Below are 27,284 nucleotides of genomic sequence, written 5' to 3' on the forward strand. Positions count from 1 at the left end.
GCATAAAGTCTCACGGAAAGAACTTGCAGGACAAACACCATGTGAAATGTGAACCACTTTTTTCAACAGTGGGTTTTCAAACACAGAAACAGCGCAGCATCACTTTTTACACAAGTTACAGACTCCAGTTTGCAAGTATGTGAAATGTGAACCGCTTTATTTCAACAGGGGGTGTTTCAAACACTGAAACAACGCAGCACACACGCATTACCTGCTCCTGTTTGCATTCAACAATTAAATGTTAGTGTGGAAAATTAGTTCGGTACACGTAACCACCACCCCAACATTGCTGAGAAACTTTGAGGCATCTGAAAAAGCATTCATAACCCCCTTCCGCTCCCCATGTCTAAAGCCATGCGAACCACACTGGGCGATTCGATCTAGCAGAGCAAAAAAATTTGCCAGCGTAATCAGCGGGATGGTGTTACCACAGGTTCTGTGCAAAACACGCTGTATTTTGGAATACACACTGTAGAACCCCCCAGGCTTCCGTTTCTGATCTGAAAACATCAGATCTGCAATAATTTCACTCAAGTTCTTGACATACACATCTATCTCTTTAACAAATTTAAGGACATTAGAATTCGACTCTTTGTTTTGCATATCAAGCTTTGTAGAGAGAAGTGTGTAAAGCACTCTTAATAAGAATTCAGACGTATACATTCGAAATTCTTCATTCTTCGGACGACGGCACACCCGGGTCTGTAAAACAGAGTGAAAGCTGTATTCACATTTTACATAGATCTTTTTTTTTTGCGTCTGTAAAAATAAGAATAGTGTTTCTTTTGCAATGCATCAAAAGTCACGTCTACTAATTTTTCATCCAGCTGTTCAAGTATGGTGTGTACATGCTCGTATGGGGAGCGGTCGTCAATTATGTTTTTCAGCAACTGTTTTATGCCCTGCTCAGTGTCATTTGTAATGGTGTACGAACCCAGACACCTGGCGGTGTACAGAACAGCCGATAAAATTCGGGCTAAACTGAGAGACTTATAAATTTCTAAAGCGGCAAACGTCACATCTTCAAACCCATCTGTGTAGCCGACAGACAGGCATGTGTGACCCCGCTGCCCACGATGGTCAATGAAACAGGCCGAGCAGTCATCAACCAGGACCCCCTTTAAACAGTGTTTGAAGATGCAATAAACTACTGCTTTCACAATCTGGGGCATAACATCGGGCTCATTAGGGACATCGTTAGCTAAACCTGGTTGGGCATCAGCTTTATTAACATTTGGCCGAACACACAAGCATAGACACGAAACATTCAGTTGTGCCGGTAGTCTGAAGATTGACCCGTCCACCTCCTCTTTATTCTGTTAAAGGAAAAAGAAAAGGAAGGCTTAACAAAATAGACATGCTTTGTACCTAAAATATCTATCATTTAACGCCTCTTTTGAGCTAGGGTTTTTCGGTAATATTTACCATTTGGAGCGAGGTATCATCACTAACACCGGGAAGCTCTTCATTACCAGGTTCCCCATCTGAACTCACACGACAGCCGCTGTCACACGTCGCAGAGGGCGGGGTCGGGTTTTGCTATAAAGAAGACCAAGTATTAAAATGGCATACGGTAAGCGCCAATACAACAATTCCACGATCAGAAAAAATATTTTAGCCGCCTACCTCTTCACTTTGTAGAGCAGCGGACCCCGATGTTTCTCCACACAAAGAAGCCATCTTCGCAGCTCCCAACAAGGGGCGGTGTCTGACAGCTCCAGGGACGCGCTACAACCCTGTCAGGCCGGAGCGTTTGAGAATATGCGCCAATGGTGTAACCAAGCCTACATAACAAGACATTTTTCAATTGGTTGTGATGCTTTAAAACGACCCCCCCCCCATTGTTTTATCGAGAGCGAAAAGTATTCACATATCAGTTTATAAGTTTTAAACTTTAACAGTATTAACACACAACGCAAACAAATGATGTGTTTGCCCAGAAAAGAAATTTTAAACACGCGGGGTTGGTGTTAAAGTTTTTAAAATAATGTAATAAGGCACAGTTTATTTTTAATAACACATTCGCGACAGCTTTTTCGAAAGTCTGAGATAAATTTCCACACATCGCAAGCGGAAAAATCTTTAAGGTATTAACAGTCAACAAATGATGGGGTGTTGTTCTTTATACTTTAACGGATTGGCCTTAAAGTTTTAAAATCACGTATTAGAGATAATTTGAGATGTTTTGGAGACGAGAGGTGTGGCGTTTAGTTAAAGGCTCTGGAATGCAGAGTGGGGGAGGGGGGCTAAAATTGACCCCAGGGAAAGTTTGTAAACATTTTATATTCATGTAAAGTTTTCTAATTTACAAGCACCACATGTATTTCACGCAAAAATGTTCTTAACATCGCATCGCGAAAAAATAAAACCTCAAAACACATCAAGCTTGGTTTGTGAACACGTCGCTATAAAGAACAGATACATTTTCTTATAGCGTTAATAAAAAACATTTTGCTTGATAATATTCTTGGCGGTCTGTTGGTGAATCAAACACAGACACCACGGCACATTTTCACCACGTTTTAACAGCTATGAAATTTAGACACCGTTGTATGTCTTAAAATAGTATAGATTTTAACATTATAACGGTCTAAAACATTTTCTAAAATGTTTCTTAAAATAATTTCTACAGACCAGTACGTGCACCCCCAACGATACCTAAGATTAATGGTTTTATGGGGGGGCCATGTGTGTTTCTTAGAAGAGAATGTTTATCGGTTTGGGTATAAGTACCAGCGGTTTAACAGGCGAAGTTTTGGCTGGATTCCAATTCTTACAGTCTCACGTTATCGCCTAACTCGTCAGAATGGATCACGCCGATCAATTACAACAGTCTGAAGATAGTCTATTTACAGACTTAACACTGTTTGACTTGATAGACAAAGACGAGGACTCCACGAATTTCAGCGGTATGTATATCTGGCTTATTGTGAGACAATTACAATGTCAAGGTGCATGTCCCATGTTAGCTATAGTTACAAAACGTTGTATAATATTTGTATACTAGGCAATATTGAATTATTATAATGGAATTACCAGGGAGTTGTTCCGTAATGTGGTCATGACTGTGTGTATCCATTCATTTCCATTAGCCCCGAAAACCACAGCTGTAAAAAGACCAGTTACGGCGCAGCCCTACACTGGTGAGTAATTACGACAATGTTTTGAATAACGCTATACGACAATGCGAGTCTTAAAGACACAGGGGTACATTCGCCACACCAATACACATATGTGTCTATTCCACAGACGCGGGCGAAGGGACAAGTTGCTGCACATTTAAAAAACCTCGTTTGGGGTTTACAATACCACCACAAAACCTTGTGGAGACACATGCAGATGTTCACGTCATACCAGAGGGTGCGGAGCATATTATCAGATCGCCTGGGAGAAGAGGTCGGTATTATTTAAAATATTCTTTTAGCATGGCCATTTAAACGTGTCTATAATAAAAATGTGCGGTGTTGAGTTCTTTCACTAATGGTATTTTCCCTCTCCGTGCAGACCCCGGACCTTCAAAAAGTAAACTGCGACGCCAAGCCAACATGTTAACTGGGTCAACGAGCTCAAAACCTCCGAAATCAACAATCAAAGGTTAATATAATTTAAGCGTGGTCAAGATGTGTTACGATCCACTTACGGCAAACGTTACTTCTTTTGTTAGGATGTTAATTCGCTGAAAGATCCTAGTTCGCGTAGTTTTCTGTTTGGGAGTGTTAAAAAGCCTTATTTTAAAACTGCTTAGCTTTTAAAGTTAAAAGCGACTGGTCTGTGCGAGGGGTCTATATGCCGTTAACCACACCGCTTGACCCAGTAGCGCCACCACAGTCGTAAAGGAAACCGGTGTAACAACATGTCTGGGTAACTTGTTCCATTCACCCGCAGCCCTTTGTGTAAGGATGCGCCACATGTGTGGCGTTTTTATCATAGTTATCGTAGTTTTCTGATTTTGACCGTTTAGATTGCATTGATTGGTGTGTTGAAAAGTCTTTTATTTTTATCACAGTGTAGTTTTCTGATTTTGAGATATGGAGCATTGGCGTGGTATTAAAAAGTCTTTTATTTATTCACACAGCAGCTGTATCGACGAGCGGCGAAACAAATGTGGCGGAAACGTCGGACCCTAAGGTGGTGACTGCATCGGAGACGGCTGTTAAGACGCTGACCAAAACCCAAACGTGTCAAGCCATTGGAGCGAAATAATAACGCGCCTAAAGACTTGGTGCTTGGTGATGTGGGATACTCAGTGCGGTATATTGCAGACTTAGTATCAAAGGTGGGCACTAATGAGGTGGATAAAAAGCGGTATTTAGAGAATCTAAGAGCCACTTTAGCAAGTGTACATTCAGTGTTTCCAAAAACGATCCAGGTTTACGCCGCTAGCCTCTTCGACGTTTTTTCTAAAGAGGATGTCAATCTAACCTCTGACTAAACATGCGGTCTAAAAAGTGTTTAAAAGACCGACCGCTTGCCAACATCAAGCGTTTGTACATAAATAAAAGAATTAAACTGGCAAAAGCATGTTTGTTGCGTCGTAAAAGATTCAGAGAGAGGCATCAGATTTCCCAAGGGCCGCCCGAACCACGCAATGAAAATGCAGTGGCAGAAAATAACTTAATGCCCGAGGGTGCTGTAGCAGAACAGGATGGCGGTAACTTTGAAAACCGAGAACTGGTTGTACTGAACGATCTGAATCAGGTTGGTGGTGGTGCAGGGGCGAATAGAGGCCCCTTAGTTTTCCTGGAGCATATACGTAGTTATAACAGGTCTTATAATAATTTTAGAGCAACAGAGCACCATGAAGAATTTCGTTTTGTTAATCTCGACAGAATAGCCTCGTATGTACAGGCTATAGACGCTGTTTATGGTGCAGTCCAGAGAATATTGGATGAACTTTCTCCAAACATCGGGGCGAATGATTTTGTACAGTTGCGTTTGACTCCGGGTGGTTTTAACAAACCCTTGTACTCACGCAGGAGACAACCCGGAGAATTAAATGCTGCCGATTTTTTAAGCCACATCTCAGACCTCTTACAGAGCCACACAGAAGTTCTCACCGATGACAGCCTCCGATTAGAGGTGACGATAGTTAGGAATATGCAGGGGGGTGCCCACCGAAGATTTAAATCCGTTCTGTACAGCCGGGTAATTGCTCAGAAAATGCGCACCTTATCGACTTGCATTACACGGGCGGTAATCCGTGTTTCGCCGGGAGTGTGTACGGTTTGTTGAATGAAGGTTGTACCGATGGGGAAATGTTACAGGGCGCTAAACGAATGCACAAAGAGTTGGGTTTTCCAGAGAATCGGAAAATTAGTTTGTCAGACATTACCGCTTTTGAAAAACATTTAAAGGTGGTCATTAAAATTTTGTACCACGACCAGGGTGATTGGAAATATTGTACAACGGGCCCCACACCACCAAATTCTAAAATACTTTTTGTTCTACTGCATGAAGAGCATTTTTATGGGGTTTTAAATATTAAAGCTTTTGTGGGGGCGGCGTATTTTTGCACTAACTGCCATGCGCCGTATAGCCACAAGAACGCACACGCCTGTTTTAAAGTTTGTAAAACCTGTTTAGATCCCCAGTGTTGCGAAATTGATGCAGAAATTCAGAATTGCCCGGCTTGTAAGGTCTTTTGTCGTAGCTCTCAGTATTTGGCGAGACACTTTCGGAATGCGGCAACGGGTGTTAGTAAGTGTGAGCGCAGGGTCTTTTGTGAGAAATGTGGGGTTTATAACCTCGCAAGTCACAAATGTAAAGAGAAACTGTGCTCGCGTTGTAACAATGTGATCGACACCCCTGACACGCATTTGTGCTACATACCGCCTTTGGACAACCCCAAAATTTCAAACAAGTACATTTTTTTTTACTTTGAATGCATGCAAGAAACGGGGACACACATACCAAATTACGTCCACACCCTTCATATTAACAATAAACAAAGCTGGGAATTTTATGATGAAACTTGTCTAAAGGATTTTGTGTGTAAATTTATCGATAGACGTTTCAAAAACCATACGTTCATATCGCACAATTGCAAGGGATATGACAATTACCTCGTAATCAGACTGTTGTTAGCTGAAAAGATGGACGTTGAACTAATTAATCAGGGTGGTAAGATAATGTGTATGACCGTAAAAGCTCACATCAGATTTATCGATTCTTTAAACTTTCTGCCTATGAAATTAAGCAAACTGCCGGCCGCCATGGGGTTCCCCGGGTGTAAGGGTCATTTTCCACACTTGATGAACACTTCAGAAAACCAAAATTATGTCAGACAGATGCCGCCGCCAGAACTTTACGGCGTTAACTACATGCTGCCGAGCGAGAAAGCCGAGTTTTTGGTTTGGTATGAAGAATGCAGGGGAAGTGTGTTTAACTTACAGAGAGAGTTGAAACGTTACTGCCAGTTGGATGTGGCAATTCTAAGAGAAGGCTGTATCAGGTTTCGGGACGAGGTCATGAATATGACCAGACAGACACGCGTGACTGAGTCAGGGGCCGCCTGCGTTGTCTGCATCGACCCCTTTCAGTTTGTGACCATGGCTAGTGTCTGCATGGCCATGTTCAGACTTATGTTTTTACAGGAAGAGACGATTGCGTTGCTACCCCATGACAATTACCACCGCCAGCAAAAACGATTTTCTACACCCAGCATTCAATGGCTTATGTACATCGAACACACAGAGCCCGTTAAAATCCAACACGCGTTAACCACGGCCGGTGAGTTCAAGGTTGGCCCATATTTTCTGGATGGTTATGCTGTAATTGACGGAGTGCCCACAGCCTTTGAGTTCAACAGTTGCCTTTTTCACGGTTGTAGCGTTTGTTATTGTGAAAACGATTTTAATCCGCTGACAAACACTACTTTTGGCTGGTTGTACAGAAAGACGATGGTGAAAATTAATTTTCTCAAAATGAGAGGTTTTAACGTGCGTGTTTTGTGGGAGCACGAGTTCAGAGACACGCTTGTTAAAAATGGGGGTTTGGGTAAATTTCTAACAGCTGCGCAGTTACCAGACCCTCTGCAACCGCACGAGTCACTTTTTGTGGGGAGAACAAATGCGATTTGTTTGCATTACACAGCGCAGCCTGGTGAAAAAATTCATTACTATGATTTCACCAGTCTGTATCCGTTTGTGAACAAAACTAAAAAATACCCACTGGGGCACCCCCGAATAATATATAGCGAAGGTGAAAGTTTACCCACCCAGACGTTTGTACTTTCCAGTTCTTCCAACCAAAATTGACAAAAAACTGTTTTTCACACTGTGTCGTACGTGTGCTGAAACAAAACAGACCACCCTCTGTGAGCACGGTGATGAAGATCGCGCCTTGACTGGTGTCTGGTGCACCCCCAAATTACAGATGGCCTTAGATCTGGGGTATAGAGTGTGTAAAATTTACGAAATTTGGCATTTCGAAAAGGCCTCACACGATCTTTTTACCGACTAGATCAAACTGCATCTGAAAGGGAAACAGGAAGCTTCGGGGTTTCCAGAGTGGTGTACAGATGTCACGAAACAACAAAGATATATCAGCGAATATTATGAAAAAGAGGGTGTCCGGCTGGACCCCGGCAACATTAAAAAGAATCCGGCCAAAAGACAGCTTTCAAAAATTGCCTTGAACAGTTTGTGGGGCAAGTATGGGCAAAGAGACAATTTACCACAGACCATCATTGTGAGAAACCCCGATTAATTGTTCAGGTACGTATTTACGCCATATCATGAGCTGACCAGCGAAATCGATGCTGGACAACCCATCACCAAGTTTGTATCAACAGGGCCCAAGTCGTATGGGTACAAGCTGTCTGGTGGGAGAGCCTGTTTAAAGGTAAAAGGTATTACGCTCAATGTGAACAATTGTGAAAAAGTTAACTTTGAGAGTCTGCGGGACTTGGTTTTTGACTATGGCGTTAACCCTTATGCTGAGTGCCGGGAATTTAAACACATTTCTATTCAACAGCCGATGATCTTGCGTGTTAAAAAGGATTGGCGCATTGAGACCCGGACCTTAAAGAAAACCCAAAAGGTGGTGTACGACAAGCGGGTGCTGCAAGAAAATTTTACATTGTTGCCCTACAGATATTAACACGATTGATGTCAGGTTAAAACACCCTTTTTCATGCATTTTGTCCAGACCCTCGAATTGCGGTAAAATTAATTTTATAAAACAACTCTCGGAGAACGGTGATACCGTTATGACTCGTAATCCCGAAAACATAATCTGGTATTACAGGTGCTGGCAACCTCTATACGCCGAGTTAATTGTGAAATTACCATAGATTCAGTTTATAGAAGGACTACCGACGTCGTTTTCCGACGATCAGCTACTGCCACCGGATAGAGTAAATTTGATTAAAGTTGATGATTTGATGGAGTCTGCATGTGAAAATAATGAGATAGAAAAAGCTTTCACCGAATACATACACCACCGAAACCTCAGCATCATGTATATCGTCCAAAATGTGTTTTGTCAAGGCTGGAAAAGTAGAACCGTAGCGTTAAATACAAAGTACATGGTGCTGTTTAAAAACCCTAGAGATAAAATACAGATTACAACCCTGTCCCGGCAGATGTACCCCGGTAAAGCCAAATTGTTTTGGAAGCGTTCGATGACGCTACTAAAAAACCTTTCGGTTACTTGTTGGTGGATTTAAATGCTGACACCCCAGATGACTATCGCTTGCGAACAGGTCTTTCCCCCCCAGATGTACCCACGGCTTATGGATTTAAAAAAATTTAAAAGTCAGCGATCTTGCAACCATAGACTCAGCAAAAAAAAAACACATTCGGTCCATCGACATGTCTTCACGAGTTCAGCGAAACCTGACTCTTACATTTTCTGGTGAAAGCCAGCCCCAGTCAGCGGAAACCTATTCTCTGTGTGGCTTTAGGTGATCTTGTACAGGCAATAGCTAAAATCACCTTGAACACCTTGAAAGGGAACATACCGTTATCTGCTAAGCAGTTTGGGACCCTGAAGAGAAAGCACAAGCTTTTAAAGACTGAGTCAAAAGGGTCTTTCTCTTAAAAGAAAGACTCTTGGTGAACCAGTCCGGCAGTTTTATTGGGACACTGTTGAGTATTGCGGTATGAAGTGGAAATCTAATAAGTAAATTGATTCTTAAAAATGTAGAGAGCTTTGAAAAAAATATATTGGTGCTTTTAGATAATATATTTCAAGGATGTAACTGCTGTGCTACAGTGCGTGCAGAATTTTAGAAAACAGTTCGTCAACAAAGTACACTGTTTAGGTTAGTTTAGAAGACAATGTACCAAAACAATATATGCTGTCTGGGTCATTAGAATTAGCTGAAAGTAACCGATAAGCTTTGAATAACAAATCTAGTTTTTCTTCTCTCGCTCTATGATGTAATCTGTTTTCTCTTAGAGAAAGGGGAAGTTTTAGAAGGGACCAAGTGCTGAACTTTTTTACAGCGCAACGTCTTATAAAAACCCTGTACTGCTTGTAACAAATTGAGTCTCTGGTTGCACTTTGCGAAGTGGCAGCAGGGCTCCCAATATTGCAATATTGAAATAAAGACCTTACTCAGGTGAGAACTCTCTCTTGTGGCTTCCTTGATAGTTATATTTCCATGACAATTTGGGGGCTCGTCTGGGATCACAAACCTGAACGCGAACGGCTGCTGAAACTCCATCCGGACCCGGACAATTTTAGCAAATTGGACGAACCTCGGAGGATAAACTGTTTATCCTTCCAGAGACACGTCTGGAGAATTGGCAGCTGTCTGACGTCAGTAAGTGATCCTTTAAAATTAATAGTTTGAGAAGCGAGCCACAGGGGTGTTCTCACGCGGGTTTGATGAGTCCAGGACTCATATAAAGAACTTATCTTAACACAGACGTGTGGTTTTTGCTCTGCGGAGTAGTTAATGTGATAAGGTTCTAAGTAAGGCACCGATCGGTAAAAATGGGAAATTAAAATTCAGAGACGAAAATGGGACCGAGCAGTCCAGCAAAAGTACATGTACGACAAATTCAGAGAAACAATTATAGCCTGGGTGAGAGTAAAAAAACATTTTATGTTCATTAACTGTAAAGCTAGGGTAATAGGTGCAAGGGCACATAATTTATATATGATAATTAGGGGCCCATAACTATGAAGGATCTTTGTAAGTGAATCAGAATGGACAGAGGAAAGTTGAATTAGGAAAAAGAAGTTTCCTGAAGAAGGGGAAACTTAGGAGAAGAAAGGAAAGAAATTGAATTGGAAAACTTATGGAATGGAAAGAGGAATCACAGAAATAATGGGAAGCTTCAAAAAAGACTAGTCTTGAAAGTAAAGAACAGCAAGCTGCAGCTTAAGTCATGGCCATGCGTACTAAAAAGAAAAAGTCTCCACCGAAATTAGAAAGCGGTCCGGAGCCAAAGCCTTTTCACTTGTTTGTGAAATGCCAATGTGCACTTTTCCAGGTCCAGAAGGAACTCCAGCATATGTACATTGACATTGGTCTCCTAGTGAATTATTTGCATTAGTTAAGTCTTTTCCTAAATTGCCTGATGACCGTAAAGAATTTAAAAGAAAGGTAAGCCTTGTTCTTGATTGTCTTAAGCCTAATTACAGTGACATAACCTTGTTGCTAGATCATATTGTTCCTAAAGGTTTACAACGTCCTCTAAAAAGGAGGAGGCAGATTGGCGGATACATGACCCAAATGATGAAGAAGTGTCCATCTAAATTAAACCACACGGACATGGAGAGGAAAAGTTAGGCGGCCGATTCTAAAAAGAGGTAAGGACTCCTCTTTTCTAAAAAGTCCCTTGTCCTCTCCATGTTGCTGTGGTGGGTTCAGGGTTTTCCTGAAGCTGAAGCAAGTACAACAGAAAAATGAGTTAATGGTGTATGTGTTTTTAGATGCCTGTTGTGTGAAGGTGGGGTAGAAAAAGAGGGATTGCTGAAGGAATAGCATCTCGCCCTGCCCGTGCGAAAAAATCCAGGTGTTGCATCCTGGTACACGACTGCAGTACGGCTGAAGGTAGTAACTAGAACTGTACTCGCAGAAGAGCCGAAAATGGTAACTCGATTCAACTGTGTGTTTAAAGCCAGGATTTGGAACCTGGTCCGTGTTCCCGAATTGTGATAGTTCGTCAGTTTGTCTCGACTGGGGGATTCCGCGGGGCGCGTGGGAGACGTGAAAATGGTTTGGTGTGAAGAAAAAAAAAGTTTGATTAATCCAAAGTGAAACTTAAAAGAAATATTGACTGTCAGACGGAATTTAGGCTGAACAGGAATGTAGAAAAGTGTATGAACATTTGGATAAAAATAAACAATAGTTAGAGGAATATTTGAGAATTCAACAGAATATCATAGATGAGACGCAAAAATCCCTGATGGAAAAGCTAAAAGCAATGGCTGAACGAAACGAAGTTGTATATGTAGAAAAAGAAAAAGCAAAAGAAGAAATAGAACGCCTTGAGAGAGAATCTGGGAGAAGGGTGGGAATCAGTGTGGAGATTTTTGAAAGAGCATTACCCACCGAAAACTGATTAGAGAAAAGTAACAGCATGTCAGCAGAAGGAAGTGAGGATGTTTTCAGATTTTACAGAAAGGTTTATAGCTTTATGGATAGTATACTCGGGGTTAGCCGATGAAAAGGAAGTGAATGAAGATACTTCCGCAGTAATAAAACAAATGTACTTGAATGGGTTAAAACCTGATGTTGCCAAGAATGTACAACTATGCTTTCCTGATATTACGGAGAGCGGAGACAGATTTGATTTAATAACTCGCGAAGCATGCATGCAGAAGTGCGAGCGCTGCAAATGGGAGGTAAAAAGACTCCCAAGGAGGCGAAAAGGGAGCCGCCAGTTTGTCGAAATTATTGTGCGACTTTCATGTTATACCGAGATATAAAACCCCAAAGACAAAACTACGAATAAGCTGGTGTGCAGTTACTAAAAAAAAAGGTGTTTTTTGGAGAAATTGGAAGAAAGAGGCTTGAATTCACAATTAAAGAACATGTCAGAAGCTGAAACGAGAGCCGTGCGTGAACTAAAAGTTTTAATCTAGTAAACCCCTCTGTAGCCTTCCTAAATTTATCTCAGGATTGAAATAAAAGTGAAATAATCTTACAGTGTGCAGTAACTGGGGGACACAGGAGCACAGCTGTCCTGTTTTTAGACTAAAACAGCATAAAAATGTGATATAAAGTTTTCTAACGGGTAACAGGAGGCTACAGGAGAAGGAGTGCAAGGGTTGTGTTTAAAGCAGATACAAGCTGTCACAGTCTGCTTGGGAAAAGATGTACAGTTTCAACTACTGATGTGGGTGGGGGACACCCCAGACCTATTTTAGGCCCAGACTGCAGCATTTTATAAGGAATTACTGCATGAAATAGCATTTATGTAAACCTAACTCAATAGAGTTATGTGATATTGTGATTGTTTTACCTAATGAGGGAATCCATAAGGGCTACTCCAAGTACTGGATCTTGAAAAAAAAGGAGTATAAAACCAACTACGTGATAAAGCCAGGGTGAATGCCTTCTCAGAACGAACTTGTCTAGTGACGTATTGGTTTAAGGGGGGTAGTGCAGTCTAAAGACAAAATTGCCTTGACCCCTGCAGCAAAAACCGGTTTTGATGTTTTGAGACAAGCTTTCTTGCAGGCACTGGCCCCGGACTGGATTCCCTCAGACGGATCATCTGTATGTAATCTGTATGTAAGTGAAAGAAATGGGTTGTGAGCTGCTGTGCTGGTGCAGGAGCATGGAGATAGGCATCGTCTGGTGGGTTATTATTATTCAGGACCCCTTGATGCGGTGGCCAAGGGGCCGTGTTTATGTGTTGTGCAGGCTACCTGCCTGGCTGTATAAGCTGTGAATAATCTGGTGTAGAACTAGTAGACCGAATGAAAATATTTAATTGAAATTTGTAAATATGCTAAATGGAAAATTGTAGCAATTTATATAGACTGTATATATACATTTGGTGGATGCCACAATTTTGGATGGCGGTGAAGGAATAGGGATTTCCCCAACATGGCAGGGACTCCAGCTAAGAATGCTGGGCTCGTCTCTGAACTGTTAGAAGCTTTGCAGCTGCTTACTGAAGTAGCTGTGGTAAAGTGTAAATCACATAATAAAGAAATGTTTCCAGTAACTCGAGGGAACAACTTTGCAGATGCAGCCGTCAGGTGAGCAGTCCTGGTAGAGCAGGAGTCTGAGACCCCTGTGAGACCTCTGTTGGTGAAAAGGGGACAGCTACAGGATATTCAGGCTGAGGCCTCTAATGCAGAGAAAAGGACATGGTTAGAAAAGAGTGTGGTGCTGCATGATGATTGGGTGTGGTGCTGCCAGCACACTGGAGGCCCTGCATGCCCTCACAGCCTAATGCCCTTTGTAGCTCGACAAATGCACTCTGTCGGACACCTGGGTGTGAGTCAAATGGTGTGCCGGTTACCCAAATCTGGGTGGGGACCGTGTTTGAAGCAGTAGCCACTTATGTGGTATCTCAATGTGATGCTTATCAAAGGAACTCAGCTACAGTTCAGGTGCGGGTGCTACAGCTCAAAAGGCCTGCTCCTGAGGAACCTTTCATGCACTGGCAAATTGACAATTGTCAAGAGAAACCTGGGCTCTTATAATCTGTTTTCCCAGTGGGTTGCTGTCACTGCCTCTGTGTCTACCAAACACTTGATGATGGAGATAAGCCCTCGGTGGGCACTGACCTACCGCTTGTATTATGATCAAGGGACAGGCTGTGGCTGGATTATTCGGGGTGAGATGGACTGAGATCACCCTCAGTCTGCTGGAACAGTGGAATGAAGGAACAGAACTCTAAAAGATCGACTAGACATCAGACTGAAGGAACGCCATGGAATGCGGGCTGGATCAAACAGAACTGTGTAATAGAGCCTGTTTGCTATCATCACAGGCCAATCAACGAAACTTCCTGGAGGGATGAATTTGGCTAATGGATTGTTGAATTTGCTAATTCTCTATTGTAGTATTGTAGGTTGTTAATTGAAGTGGTGCATGGGGCTGGTGAATAGGTGCTGGACGCTTGGAGACCTCCAGTAGAGGGAAGACACGACCTGATACCTGGCAAGTGGGTGTGGTGAGGAAGATATACCCTGCCAGATGTTGCAACCCTGCTGGGAAGGACCATATCAAGTGCAACTGACTACCGACTCTGCCATCTGAGTGACAGGATGAGATCGCTGGATCCACGCATTGCGCCGACACCGAACCACTGCGCCAGAGACTGAGTGAACATTAATTATTATATTGTCACTGTTTCTGTGTTTGTTGAGCTTCCTGAGGGGGGGCGACAGTGTACCTGTTAAGTGTAAGGAGCTTTACTTTGATAAAATGGGGATATGGAATCAATACTTTATCAGTCAGCCACAAATAATAATCAGAGCTCATGTTGGGATTGTATTGCTATAAAAGATGCTCATGGGAGTAATCCCCTTTGATAGAGGTGATTATTTAGGTTTATTGGCATGGGTAAATAGCCCTGCTTTTTGTCTGAGTGTAACTCAGAAGTATTAGAATGGAAATAACTGTATGCTCCTCGCTATAATCACAGTTTTAGGCCGTTCTCTATTAGGGTGATAGACAGCTGTTTAGGTGACCCAGCTGTTGACCAATCTTGTAAAAAAAAACCCTAAGAAAAATGCTGGGCTCCAGCCCACAGGGATTTACCTGTGCTGTAAGAACTAATGCATGAATAAGGAGACTGGATTCTGGTGAAAGACTTGAGGAAAAAGAAATGGTGTTCGCTCAGGTGGAGGGGGCCGTGCCAGGTGCCCTGAATTCATGCTTCCCACTGTAAAAAGGTCACAAACGAACTGAGCAAAGAGCAGGAGTGATGTCTCCACAGGGATAGATGGGGATCACCTGCTTGGGACTGATGTGCACAGCCTTTTTCCTTTTTATGTGGAAGCCTGTCACCCAGAAGCCCAGAAAGAGGAAGAATCTAAACGCGAAGCCTCTTTGTATACAAACTGGCTGAATGAAACTGATAATGAGGGGGATATGAGTAATTTGTAGTATAAATTTATAAATCATACTGTAAAGTTAAAGAAATGTAATGCATCTTGTTATGTATGTGCTTTAATGCCTCATTCTACAGCCTCACCCATTTCTCTCCTGGTTAGAATCACTGTTTGGGCCAGGGGGGAGTTACTAACACCGATTATAGGGGCTGTGATACTTGTCTTCCTGTTTTTGTGTTGCTGTACGAAATATATTATTCTAGTGCTTTGAAATATGGTAATGAATATGTTTGCGCATCAGTATGTTCTGGTAAGAACGCAAGAATCCGAAGTATGGGAGCCTCCTGGGAGTCCATATGAAGAATCTAACTTTTAATCATTTTCAAGAATAAAAAGGAGGGAATTGAAGTGGAAATCTAATAAGTAAATTGATTCTTAAAAATGTAGAGAGCTTTGAAAAAAATATATTGGTGCTTTTAGATAATATATTTCAAGGATGTAACTGCTGTGCTACAGTGCGTGCAGAATTTTAGAAAACAGTTCGTCAACAAAGTACACTGTTTAGGTTAGTTTAGAAGACAATGTACCAAAACAATATATGCTGTCTGGGTCATTAGAATTAGCTGAAAGTAACCGATAAGCTTTGAATAACAAATCTAGTTTTTCTTCTCTCGATCTATGATGTAATCTGTTTTCTCTTAGAGAAAGGGGAAGTTTTAGAAGGGACCAAGTGCTGAACTTTTTTACAGCGCAACGTCTTATAAAAACCCTGTACTGCTTGTAACAAATTGAGTCTCTGGTTGCACTTTGCGAAGTGGCAGCAGGGCTCCCAATATTGCAATATTGAAATAAAGACCTTACTCAGGTGAGAACTCTCTCTTGTGGCTTCCTTGATAGTTATATTTCCATGACAGGTACCATTGATTATGGGGCTTCTACAACACCGATAATGGACCACTCTGAAAAAAAATGTACCTGTACCTCAGAAACAGCTCGATCGACTCCGAGAGCAGTCCGGCAAAGAAAGCGATGTGAGAAAAATAACAACCCGCAGGTTGGATGACTAAATGAGAGACATTTTTCAGAACTCGCATCTGCCTGAATATGAAAAAGTGAAATTATATAATCAGGTGTTACAACGGTATTTGACATTAGTACGCCAGGAGTTTTCTGAAAAGGGGACTTTAACTGTTGTACTACCCAAAAATGCACCCACCAATCTATCACACGCATTACCACAACAGCCGTCATCAACAGACGCTGACTTTAGGTATATCTTAGACAGCGCGTCTCAGTGGTTCCAGAGAAATGCCGAGATCTTGTTAAAGACTATGGCACGCAATAAACCGTTAATAGCCTGGAATTAAAAAGGAAAATTTGTGTACAAGGGGGCACCTGTTGAGGGCTCTCACATGATTGATCTTGTCAGAGCTCTCACACAACAGCAATCAGTTGCGGCCGGTAAGAAGCTAAAAGGTTGGGATGTGTTCACAGGGGTTGGGATATGTTCACAATGTACCAGGTACCTTGCTAGCCAATGCTGGTAACTGAGAGCTACTTGAAAAACTCAAGTCTGCCCCACTGTGGTGTGCAGCGTCTGTCAAAACTTTAAAACCCCATGTCCCGCCCCCTTTTCAACCAATGGTGTGTTGTTATAGGGCGAATGTCCCGCCTTCCCCCACCGAGCAGTAGTGTGATAGAGAGGTTTAACAGAACTATTAAAACAAAAATGTGGTGGTACCTGACACACAAAAACACTTCGATATATTGCCGATCTGTCTGATCTTATTTACTTTTATAATCATAGTTACCACACGACTATTAAACGAACCCCGGCTTCTGTTACGACTGACAACTCCCTTGAGATGTGGAGAACTGTCTATGGCGAACACTTTAAGCGAAAACGGCTTCAATGTTACGCTGGCCAGTAATTCATCCACAAAAATGTTTCCAAAGAACACCAGCACATACTTCATAGAGTATCTAGCAAAGGCGATTGACCTGGATGGGAACTGGGAAGTGGGTCTGGTCGAGCTGCACTATCCGCATACGCTTAACACGTTTGATCAAGATGAAGATTTTCTGTTCGTCAGCAATGAGACTATGGACATGTACCCTCTAGGTAAGGTACTACAGCAACATCGATCAGCTCATGCATGAAATGAAACGTGCTGCGGAAAAATCCAAGTTTTAATAGTTCTGTTAAACCTCTCTATGACACTAACCTTCACATCGCTGGCCGTAACGAAATGTTCAATATTCTCACATTTGAGAAAATTTTGGAAGGTCCTGTTAAGAAATTCTTTTCCCTCGTCCATTTGTAGCTTTTTAGGAGTACGACCCTCTTGAAGTATATTTCGGAAAGCACTTGTCATGCCCCCTCCAGACTTTTCAGTGGCATGGCCCAGGCATATTTAGACAACATGTCTATACATGATAAGATGTAACAGGAACCATCGTTGAACTCACTGTAGTCTCTCATGTCCACCAAGTCAGCCTGCCACTGCCAGTCCATTTAGGGTACCAGCGTCCTGTTTCTCTTAAAGCTCAGGCGCGCCGGCTTGTGCAGCGTATAAGCCAGCTGGCCGGACAACCAGTCTGACACCCGGCCGCGACTGGCGCTCACACCCCGGGAACTCGTGGCTCTCGCCAGACTTACCATGTCGCCGTAACTCCCCGATTCCCTAGGGTTATAATACAGCGTGCTCAACCCCGCAGCAGACATGATCGCCTTCCAACCCTCGTCGCTAATACGCGCTTTCATACACTTATTTATAAATCATTAGCTCCGGTGGAGGGCGGGACATCCGACCATAGCAACACACCATTGGTTGAAAAGGGGGCGGAACATCCGCCAACCACGGCCTCCCATTAGCTGAAAAAGGGGGCATGGTACTTGTCAAAAAGTTTGACGAAAGGTGTCCCTTTATACTACTTACAGGTCTTACTTAATATTATTTTGATTAAAAATAGTACTTTAATAAGCAATAAATGGCACCTAAAATAGTTTGAAGGTGAAGATCACGTAAAATCAACTACAAATGTGGGAACTTAAAATTTGTAAGATTATAAATTGCATGTAGCACATTAGCAACACTACAGTAATGCTAATATAACAATAGTGTAAGAAAATCCTGATCCAATTCCTTTCAAATGTTAATACAAAATGTGAATTATTTCAGAATTTCAGAAGTGGGTATTGGGTCTCCTGATAGAGATCAGAGATGAACTGAGGCATGTGGGAAGGTGTACAGAACTGTTGGACTCCCAGTTCCACATCAAGAGGCTGAGCACAATGGATGAGTTCTGTACACACAAGCGAGTCTTTGCTGCTGGTATGATATTACTGTATATTCTCTCTGTGGTGTAGAAAATATTCACTAGTATTCTAGGTTACAGATGGGTCAATATTTGACAGCCTACATCTGATTAATAGGATCCGTCTCTGACATACTTTCTTATTTTTAGTTTATAATGTATAATATTACTTATCTTTTAATGCCAAAATAAAGTGTTTTACATAATGTTCTATGTTCTAAAACGTTACTACAATTTAACTTTGAAATATGGTCACATTGTATTCTAAGACTGAGCAAATACTGCAGAAAAGTGCAGTTAATACGTGAAAATGTGTTCGTTCCATTGAGTGGTCATGGGTAATGTGTATGTCTGATTAGTTGATTAATGAAGATCCAGTAGTAAAAAAGCTTCCAATATTATTTCAAATATAATATTATTTCCAAATAAACCAACTTTGGAGAGTAGGTGGCAGTGATGTCAGAGGGAGTGTGTTCACAGTGTTGTCAAGGTATTGCTTATTGATTTTTAAGATGTTTTTACATTACATTTGTACTTTGATCAAGTTAAAATATCCACAAAATTTAGTTTATAGATATTTATAGAAGAGATAATCATCATTTATTTGAGTACTAATATTATAAAATTTTCTCCTAGCTGCAGTGCTAAAGTCCCACCCAACAACAACAGAAAAAGAAGTAAAGGAGCACACAATGCTTTGTTTGAAGATTGCGTATGCAAGGCAGGGGGCCTGGAAGTCTGGACACTGGAAATGATAAGTTGCTGGTTTTAACTGTTAGGACAATTCTAGAGGTCTTTGCAAATGGTGAACAGCAAAAGTTGGTCTTAACTTCACATTGTAATAATATTTTCTTGGAAATATAGAAGTTATAAGCTTCAAAAATTACATTTGAATTGAAATGTGTTTTTGAGTTAAATATTAGCACGTTCAGGTAATTAGTTTGTGTTTGTCTTTACTATATATATATTGCCATGTTACAAGAATTTGTAGCTAAAGTTTACTAGTTGTGTTTTTTTATAAATAGCCATATGTTGATTACAATATTGTATATAATGTATAATTTGAACTACATATTTTTCAGGTGTGAATGATTGTATATTTTCAGAATAAATTTCTAAAACAAATCATTGGCTTGATTTACTAGTTTCTATGCCTATAAAATCTATCTTTGATGTATAATAGACCTTTAAACATATGTACAATAGTCCTCTAAAGTTATCCGTATAATAGAACTCCAACCATTTATGTATAATGAACATATAATCTTAGATGTATAATTGACATATAACGATATATTAGAATTTCTTTCTAGAGGAATTACGGACCACATTTATATGTCTAAGGTATGTGTTTAATAGAAGTATAATCTACATCTTTTGCCCACTGGGCCAATTGCTGTTCACGAGCTCCTAGCCCCACTTGTTCCCAGTGGAACCAGCCTGGAGCAGCAGAACAGAGGTTTTGTTTCATTATATTGTCTGCTGTTGTAAAACAAGTCATCCCTTAGGGATAAAAACTCTCCCTCGAGTAACGCGTGTCTCCCGTATTTGCCCCATACTCCCAGGGCTCATCTCTCAGCTGAGTGATCAAAAGCTGAGCTCCAAGATTCAGAATTTCATGTTGGGGTACAACAGACCCTGCTGTGAGATTGGGCAGGGGAGAGCCGGTTGTGCTCCTGAACTAGTCCCTCCTCTCTCAGTAATTCCTGTATTTGCATCACAGTCTATAAACTCCAGCAGTGCCCTATTGCTTTTCTTCCAGTTCCCATATTTTGTTATAAAAACAGCTCTGGTGAGTTAGGTATCTAACTCAAATTTCACAAACTTATCCAAAACGAATTCTGGTACAATTCCTTTTTTACTTGAAGGTCTTTAGCTTAGTTGGCAAGACCTGGGTTCGAGCCTATACAGTGAGGCACGAACTAGGGCGGGAGCGACAAGGGCACAAACCCTAGAACCCGAATCCGTTACAATAACAAAAGGACAGAATTATATGGGGATAATTTCGAAATCGCAAATATGAGATACCATAGCTCGTTTTTTTTTCACTCCCTGGCGGAAATGGGCTTCATTATTATGTGTATTCTTGATACATCACAAGGAGATACTGTTCTCTTTATCGCACGTAGCCCCGAACACCGTGTATGGAGTTTGCGTGAGTGAGGTCAGTAACGAACTCGATCAGACCCAATCTACTGCTTTCATCCAAAACAGCCCTTTATTTGGCTTTAAACTCCACCTGTTACCCCTCACACTTAATGTTTCAGAAAAAGGTTTTAATTTAAGCTTTGCCCAGCAGAGTATTTGAGTAGAGAAAATAAATAGAAGCGCTATTCGCGCCAGTCTAGCACAGTAACCACTAACTCCAATTAAAAAAAAAAATAATAATAATAAAATAATAATAATAATAATAACAGCAGTGAAAAATCACGGCTTCTGCTTAAAAAAACAACTATTGAAATTGTACATCTCCAACACTGGCTGGAGACTCTGTATATCCGGGCTCAGCGGTTATATAGGACAGGACTCGGCGAGCTGCAGGTGAAACTCATTGCTCCGCGCTCCCCGTGCGGAATGCGCATCTCCTCCCTCCAGACTCGTCACACCGCCTTCATACTCTACAGCGGGGAAAAAAAACTCCCCTTTACTGTCTTCATACATCCCTCTTAAATCCCTGAAACACCGAAACTCTGGGGCGTTTCTGTGAGTCAGTACTGGGTTTCTCTGTTCGAGGTTACAAGCAGAAACAATAAAAGCGCTGAAAGCAGGAAGTTATTTCTGCTCTTAGGCATAAATGTGTAAAAATAAATTTTCTGATTCCTAAAGCCTAATAAAATCCATGTAAGTTTCCCTTTTGTTCCCAATGCACGTAACTGAATATAAACCAGTCAAGTTCAGGTACTTTTCTAATGTATATGAATACACTAGTTCTGGCGCAGTTCTTACAACAAAGATACTTTTTTTTCATACGAACTCTTGCCATTTTTAAATTGAATATTTTGTTTCAATTCGCTAAATCACACGAAACACCAGCAACACTCATCGTAAGCTTCTGACCAATCACATTCCTGAATTTTAAAAGTATTTAGTATTTATTTTTAATTTTTTTTTTTAATTTTATACACCTGTTTTACATATTCTTGCCATTTTTGGCATATTGTAAGTGGATTGTAACTTCAAATTGATAATTCCTGAGCTTTATAACTGTGTATCATTTCTTTTAACCTTATTTTAATATTTTTTTAATTATTTTTGCATTTTACAGAACTTTTTTAATATATTGTGAGCATTTTAGCATAATTTTAAAATAGGACTATCAATGCTCCTGACTTTTAAACCTGTATTTCTTCTGACATTAATCTCTCCACCTGCAGATGAGGAGGGAGGTATTTGATTTTAAATTGGTTGATTTGGGAGGGAAATGTACATTAATTTCCTTGTGTGTATCACCAGTGGGAAACTTGGCATTTTTGGATGAATTGCAATCTATACTGCAAGGCCTTCAGACTGATATAGTAATGACTGGAGATTTAAATAACACATTTGATACATCACACAGGAACAGCATAACATCTAAAATGGCAGAACCCTCTAAATCACTGAATAAATTCAGGCACATTCATAATCTATAAGATGTTTGGTGGTTACTGTGTCCTGCTACCCTTTCATATTTTTTAGTGTGCACGAATCTGTCCCACTTCTTTTACTAGTTTTTAAGGAATATTCTGAAATCTCTGATTACAAGATCAAGCCAGAAAAAAATGATGACAATTAGTAGGAAGAAAGATACAGTACAATGTATTGAAAATGTAATATGTTTTAAAGGATTAAAGGGAAAAGAAATACTTTATATACGCAAACTAATTCAACTGAGCTCCTCTAAACAATATAGCCTGAAGAATTGCCAAAGCACAGTGTATCAATTTGGGTGACACTGGGGGAAAAGGATCACAACATTGAGAACCACAAGGCTTATTTTCAACAGCAAACTTTGTGCTTGAAAATATTTGACAAAAAAAAGGAATATTACACGCACGGAAACCGATATTTACCACTAGGGTAGAATGCAGCATAGAACAGTTGGATAGAAGGTTAGTGTAACTCTATAGTGCATCACAGAGGTCAGTCTCTTCTCCCTCATTATGCAGGCTGACTTGTTCACAGTGAACTGTCCTCCAGCGACAGTCAGCTGTAATCACCGACGCAGACATGATGTTAATACTCTGACAGCACCTTGGCTGATTTGGTTAAAGTGTTTTCCCCCTGGTTATAAAAACGTCTCAAAATTCTGACACTGAGGTGTAAGACACAATGTAACAGGCTCTCATAATCCCGAAGTACAAGAAATTTTACTGTATTGTTTTTTAAATTTGATCCTGTGAACATTGCATGTCCCTCCTTCCTCATTACCAAAACATCTCAATGTCACCAACAGTATGTACATTTGTTATTACAACACTTCACTGTTGCATTTCTGAGTTGTGACATTGTGAACATGGCATGTTAAAGTATATAGAATATCTAGATCAGAACAGGCTAAATGCAATTCATAGTGATTTATCATTTTCTTATTTTCTCAATGAAAAAAAATATTTTTTCAGTGATTATGACACTTCGGTATGACATAAAATATGCTTCAATGACAGAATAAATAATCATGGAAAAAATACCCACAGTGGTATTCATATTTGTGATTATAGGAATGTTAAATATCAGGTGAGTAGCTGCGTCAGCATGCGTAGGCTGCAAAGGAACAAGTAAAGGATTATTCCTGCTGAAAAGAGAAGAAAAGAATCACAACGTTTCGGCTGTGGAGCCTTCTTCAGGTGTGAGAAAGACAGGGCAGTAAGCAAAGATAATTTTCTTTTTATCTTTGCTGACTACAGTTTATCTTTGATGACAACATCAAAGACATTAAGTAATTTTTACTGCTAACAGCTCCACATCAACTTCCTTTTATATCTAACCCCATCAGATCTCTCAACTCCCAACTCTTCCAGTTTCTCACTTCAGAGAAGGATAAAACATTCAATCATCCTCTACAGAGAAAAACCATCAACACCCCTACCACCTCCACCAATCCTAACCTTGTTGTTACTATACCCTCTGACCTTTCCCTTTCACCCCTTTGCATCCTCAGCTAACATATTTTAAAATTACAATAGACTGTATAGTATTTATGTTTAAAATTAAGGTAAATATGTCAAAATATGAAAATCCAACTGCACAGTGCTATCGTAACAATGCTTGTCAAGTTCTCAAACAAACCTGCATTGTATTTTTAAAATATTTCAGCAGAGGATTCAACTAGAGTATAAATGACGATTCGACGATCATTTCTCTTGGGTGAATGTGGTTTTCTGGGGAGTTACGATGTTGGGCATTATTGGACATTTCCTGGTGATCCTGACACGTGTTAAACACTCGCATTTGTTGCAAATATTAAAATGGCTATGGTTTCGCTGAGAAATCCAATCGACCGAAGACAATGTTTACATCGCAAGAGAAATCCGTCACTGGGTGGACTCGAACCACCAACCTTTCGGTTAACAGCCGAACGCGCTAACCGATTGCGCCACAGAGACTGACTTGCAGGCTCGTCTCTCGAATCAGAAATTTCCGGTTAAAAAAAAAAAATCCCTTACCGTTTATTTTGCCAGCCGGTAATATTTCTTCTGCACTGATAACCAAGAATTGGATTTCATTTTCCGCAAGCTGTGTGAATTTCATCAAAAATAAGTTTTCCAGAAAGGAAATGAACACATGCATTTAACGAAATCAAGCCCTTTGTGAGTGCCCAAAATGGTACGTTCTGTACTACAAGATAGGAAGAAATACACGGCTGGGTTTTGAACCTAGGTTTTTTTGTTTAATAAAGAGGTGCGTTAACCAACTAAGCTACGGTGACAGGACAACCGTCACCTTTTACAGCCACTTAGACACACCGCTCTGAGACATCTGCGTTCAGTAAGCGCTCAACCTGCTCTCAGAGCAAATTGCCTCTTTTGCATAGCAGCCCCGACACTGAGAAACGAAGAGAACTGGCTTTAATCTGGCATTTTTCATGTCCAATGCGTTTGACATCTCCCAAGGGCGACAGAGTTCTTTTGCGACACTATTTCTTCTTCTTTTTTCTTTCTGTACGCTTTGATAAAAAACGAGAAATCGTGCAAGGGAAAAATGTCTTTTTTTCATAGAGAAAACGTGCACCAGGAAATGTTGTGTTGAGAAGAAATTATTTAACATGATACGTGACCTAATTTATCGGAGCAAATGCTCACCCAGCAAGGTCTGGAGAAGTTGGAGAGTCTGGTGGATGTGATAATTATACGGTGTTGTGGAAGAAAACAGTCTTTCTTTGAATTCTCAGTCAATCGGAATTTCAGTGCGAAACATAAACCCCTTGTCATATTTAAAGAGATTATATTTTAAAACTCATAAAAATCAGAAAACATGTTTCTCACTTTGAAATTTTAGACGGAGCGGTGCATTACTAGTAGCGGCGCTGAGCACACTATGGGGGAATTCAGGTTATGTGAAATGCCAGCGGTTTAATAAATAACGCGTCTGATTTCGGATCATAAGATTGTAGGTTCGACTTCTACCTGGCTCGTGTAAATTATATTCAAGCTCCTCAGTAATAGATGTCTATTATGTAATGAACCGCACCTGAAAGCAAACGTTAGGGCTGTTTCCTTTGTTTTCCAGCATGAAATAGCAAATCGTTACAAAAAGCACCTGCTAATGTACAATAGCGTTTTTTTTTTCAAATTACATTTTCAGGCTTCAGACACTTTTTAATAAAACAAAAGTGTCCGGAAACTCATTAACTTTCAGGTTTGCTTGAACCTGTATTAAAAAAAGTTACCTGAAACTTCCGGGATTCCATTCTCTGATGTAGCTGTCTCTAAAGTTGGACGTGATGTTTAGCAGAAGTGAACTGTGCCTTTTCTCTTGTGTTCAAAGCTATTCGCTGTGTGAGCTCCACACTGCGTGTCCTGTACTGCTCTATTTTGTTTAGATAACCTATGTGGTGTACAGATAGAACTCAACTGCATGGTGTGAATTCCGTGTTCAGGACCAGCAGAACCTGAAAAACCGATAGCTGACCTCGACGTGATTTGAACACGCAGCTTTCTGATCTGGAGTCAGACGCGCTACCGTTGCGCCACGAGCTCATAGCTGTCACCGCCTTTGAATTCCCCAAAGGAGACAAATCAGCTTCACAAAAAAAAATCTCCTGTGAAGAGCGCCGCTCTTCCGAAGAGAGTCTCTTCTTCCCAGACCACATTTTATTCTTCCTCTGCAGCTCTTGTGCAGGTGTTGTACTCAATTACAGATCCAGGAACACTGATTTTTTTTTCTATTTTTTTAAATTAAGTACCCCATGGTGCAACGGTAGCACGTCTGACTCTAAATCCCCAAGTTAATTTTCAAAGTATATCGGAGTCAACTGATACTGATCAGGTTCTGCTGCTGCTGAACCCGCAGTCTTCACCTTAAAGTTCAATTCCCCAAGCCTTTTGACCTTATATGTCCACCCCTTCTCGTCAAAACTCATATTTTCACAGGGTACCCTACAGAAATCGCAGTATAGAATGAAAAACTCCAGTAGATCTCGGCCGCTGTTGGTGATTTTCCTTTAAAAACAAATTAATCTCCGGAAATTTTACGGAGTGTATCACTTTCACCGAGACCGAGAAGTGTTAAGCTGTATATGAGTCTTTGTGGCTCGGTTGTTAACCAAAAGGGTGGTGGTTTGAGCCCTCCCAGGGACGCTATGAGCCTTTTAATGTATACACCCGTCTCACTTCATCTCCACAGCCGGTCTTGTACCACAATTAAATACGGAGCCCACAGGGGGTAGGAGGCTCGCAAACATAGCTCACTGTGTATATAATGAAGAAACACAGGTTAGTTTCTTACCTGCATGTTGCAGAGCTTTACGCAACTCGTACCATTAGCTGAGGTTTGATCCCTGCACGGGTTATTAGTTGAAAGGCCATTGTAAATGACGTGTAACAGATTTATCCAGCGGCTTTTATGTTTCACACTAAATTGAGATCTTGAAACCAAATTAGTTAGAAATATGGAACACAACCGTTGTTCCCCAAGAAGGAAAGCTGTTTTGTACTGACGTCACTCCTTTTTATTTAACCCAGATTGTGAAGACAACTCTGCCCTATCAAAGGAAAATGTTACACAAAAGTTGGAAAGCACACTCTGAACCCATCTGTATATTTGATTCCCGCGATCCGTTCAAAGCTGCTTAGTGCTTCGCAAGCAAATCATTTCAGGGAAGAAACTCAGTTTAGTGAACTACTGTTGTATTTTCACTCATTGAATTTGATCTTTGTACTCTCTTTGCATTCTCAGCAATGATATTTCAAAATTACAGTTCGGATTTATTGGAAAACTTCACAAGCATTATTAGGTTAGGACTGTAAAATTGTATTTTAATATCTTGGTATATTTACCTTCATTTTAATATAGATATAACCATAAATGTTGTTAAGCATATTGTACTTTTGTCGTACTTTTAAAAACATTTTAGCTGAGGACGCACGGCGACTATTATACCTTGTGATACATGCAAGACATCTGTAAACGAAGATGTAATTACAATAAAATTGGCAATTAACAGAAAACCACAATTTGTATAATATTATTCCTCGATATCGATGATCAGTTGAAGGATTTGAAGAAACTATCAAAGAAACAGCAGCAATAGCAGATAATTTTGATTTTAAACCTCAATAATCCATGTGTCCTCGAAAAAAGAAAAGACAGGCATGTTTTGAGTCTCATAATTATCCTCTTCTCGATCCAAAAGAAACGTATACATTTGATTGCTCCCGTGGTATTTTGGATTTTCTTACGAAGATTTCACAAAGTATTGCCAGGATCTATATTTAGCGTTCGGTAGCGATAACACTGCTGATATTGATTGAGTAAAAATCTGCGATGTATTGACACCTTTATCTGAAGCGAGA

General features: G+C 40.6%; 1 protein-coding gene and 2 non-coding genes across 3 annotated transcripts; all 3 read right to left on the reverse strand.

Annotated features, from left to right (window-relative positions):
- Nucleotides 1-234: 234 nt before the first annotated feature.
- Nucleotides 235-17,635, reverse strand: LOC148827850 (uncharacterized). The gene is made up of 5 exons (XM_088926387.1): nt 17,498-17,635; nt 1,627-1,728; nt 1,426-1,539; nt 1,266-1,316; nt 235-702 (listed from the first exon to the last, which is right to left on the reverse strand). The coding sequence occupies exons 1-5, from the start codon at nt 17,633-17,635 to the stop codon at nt 235-237; spliced, it is 873 nt and encodes a 290-aa protein (XP_088782513.1).
- A 6,167-nt stretch (nt 17,636-23,802) lies between these two features.
- Nucleotides 23,803-23,876, reverse strand: trnan-guu (transfer RNA asparagine (anticodon GUU)). The gene has a single exon. It is a non-coding gene; the product is annotated as a tRNA-Asn (tRNA).
- A 1,521-nt stretch (nt 23,877-25,397) lies between these two features.
- On the reverse strand, nt 25,398-25,469 carry trnaw-cca (transfer RNA tryptophan (anticodon CCA)). Its single transcript has one exon. It is a non-coding gene; the product is annotated as a tRNA-Trp (tRNA).
- Nucleotides 25,470-27,284: the final 1,815 nt, after the last annotated feature.

Source organism: Atractosteus spatula, chromosome 10 (assembly GCF_055471065.1).
Source record: "Atractosteus spatula isolate fAtrSpa1 chromosome 10, fAtrSpa1.hap1, whole genome shotgun sequence".
In the NCBI taxonomy this organism is placed as follows: domain Eukaryota; kingdom Metazoa; phylum Chordata; class Actinopteri; order Semionotiformes; family Lepisosteidae; genus Atractosteus; species Atractosteus spatula.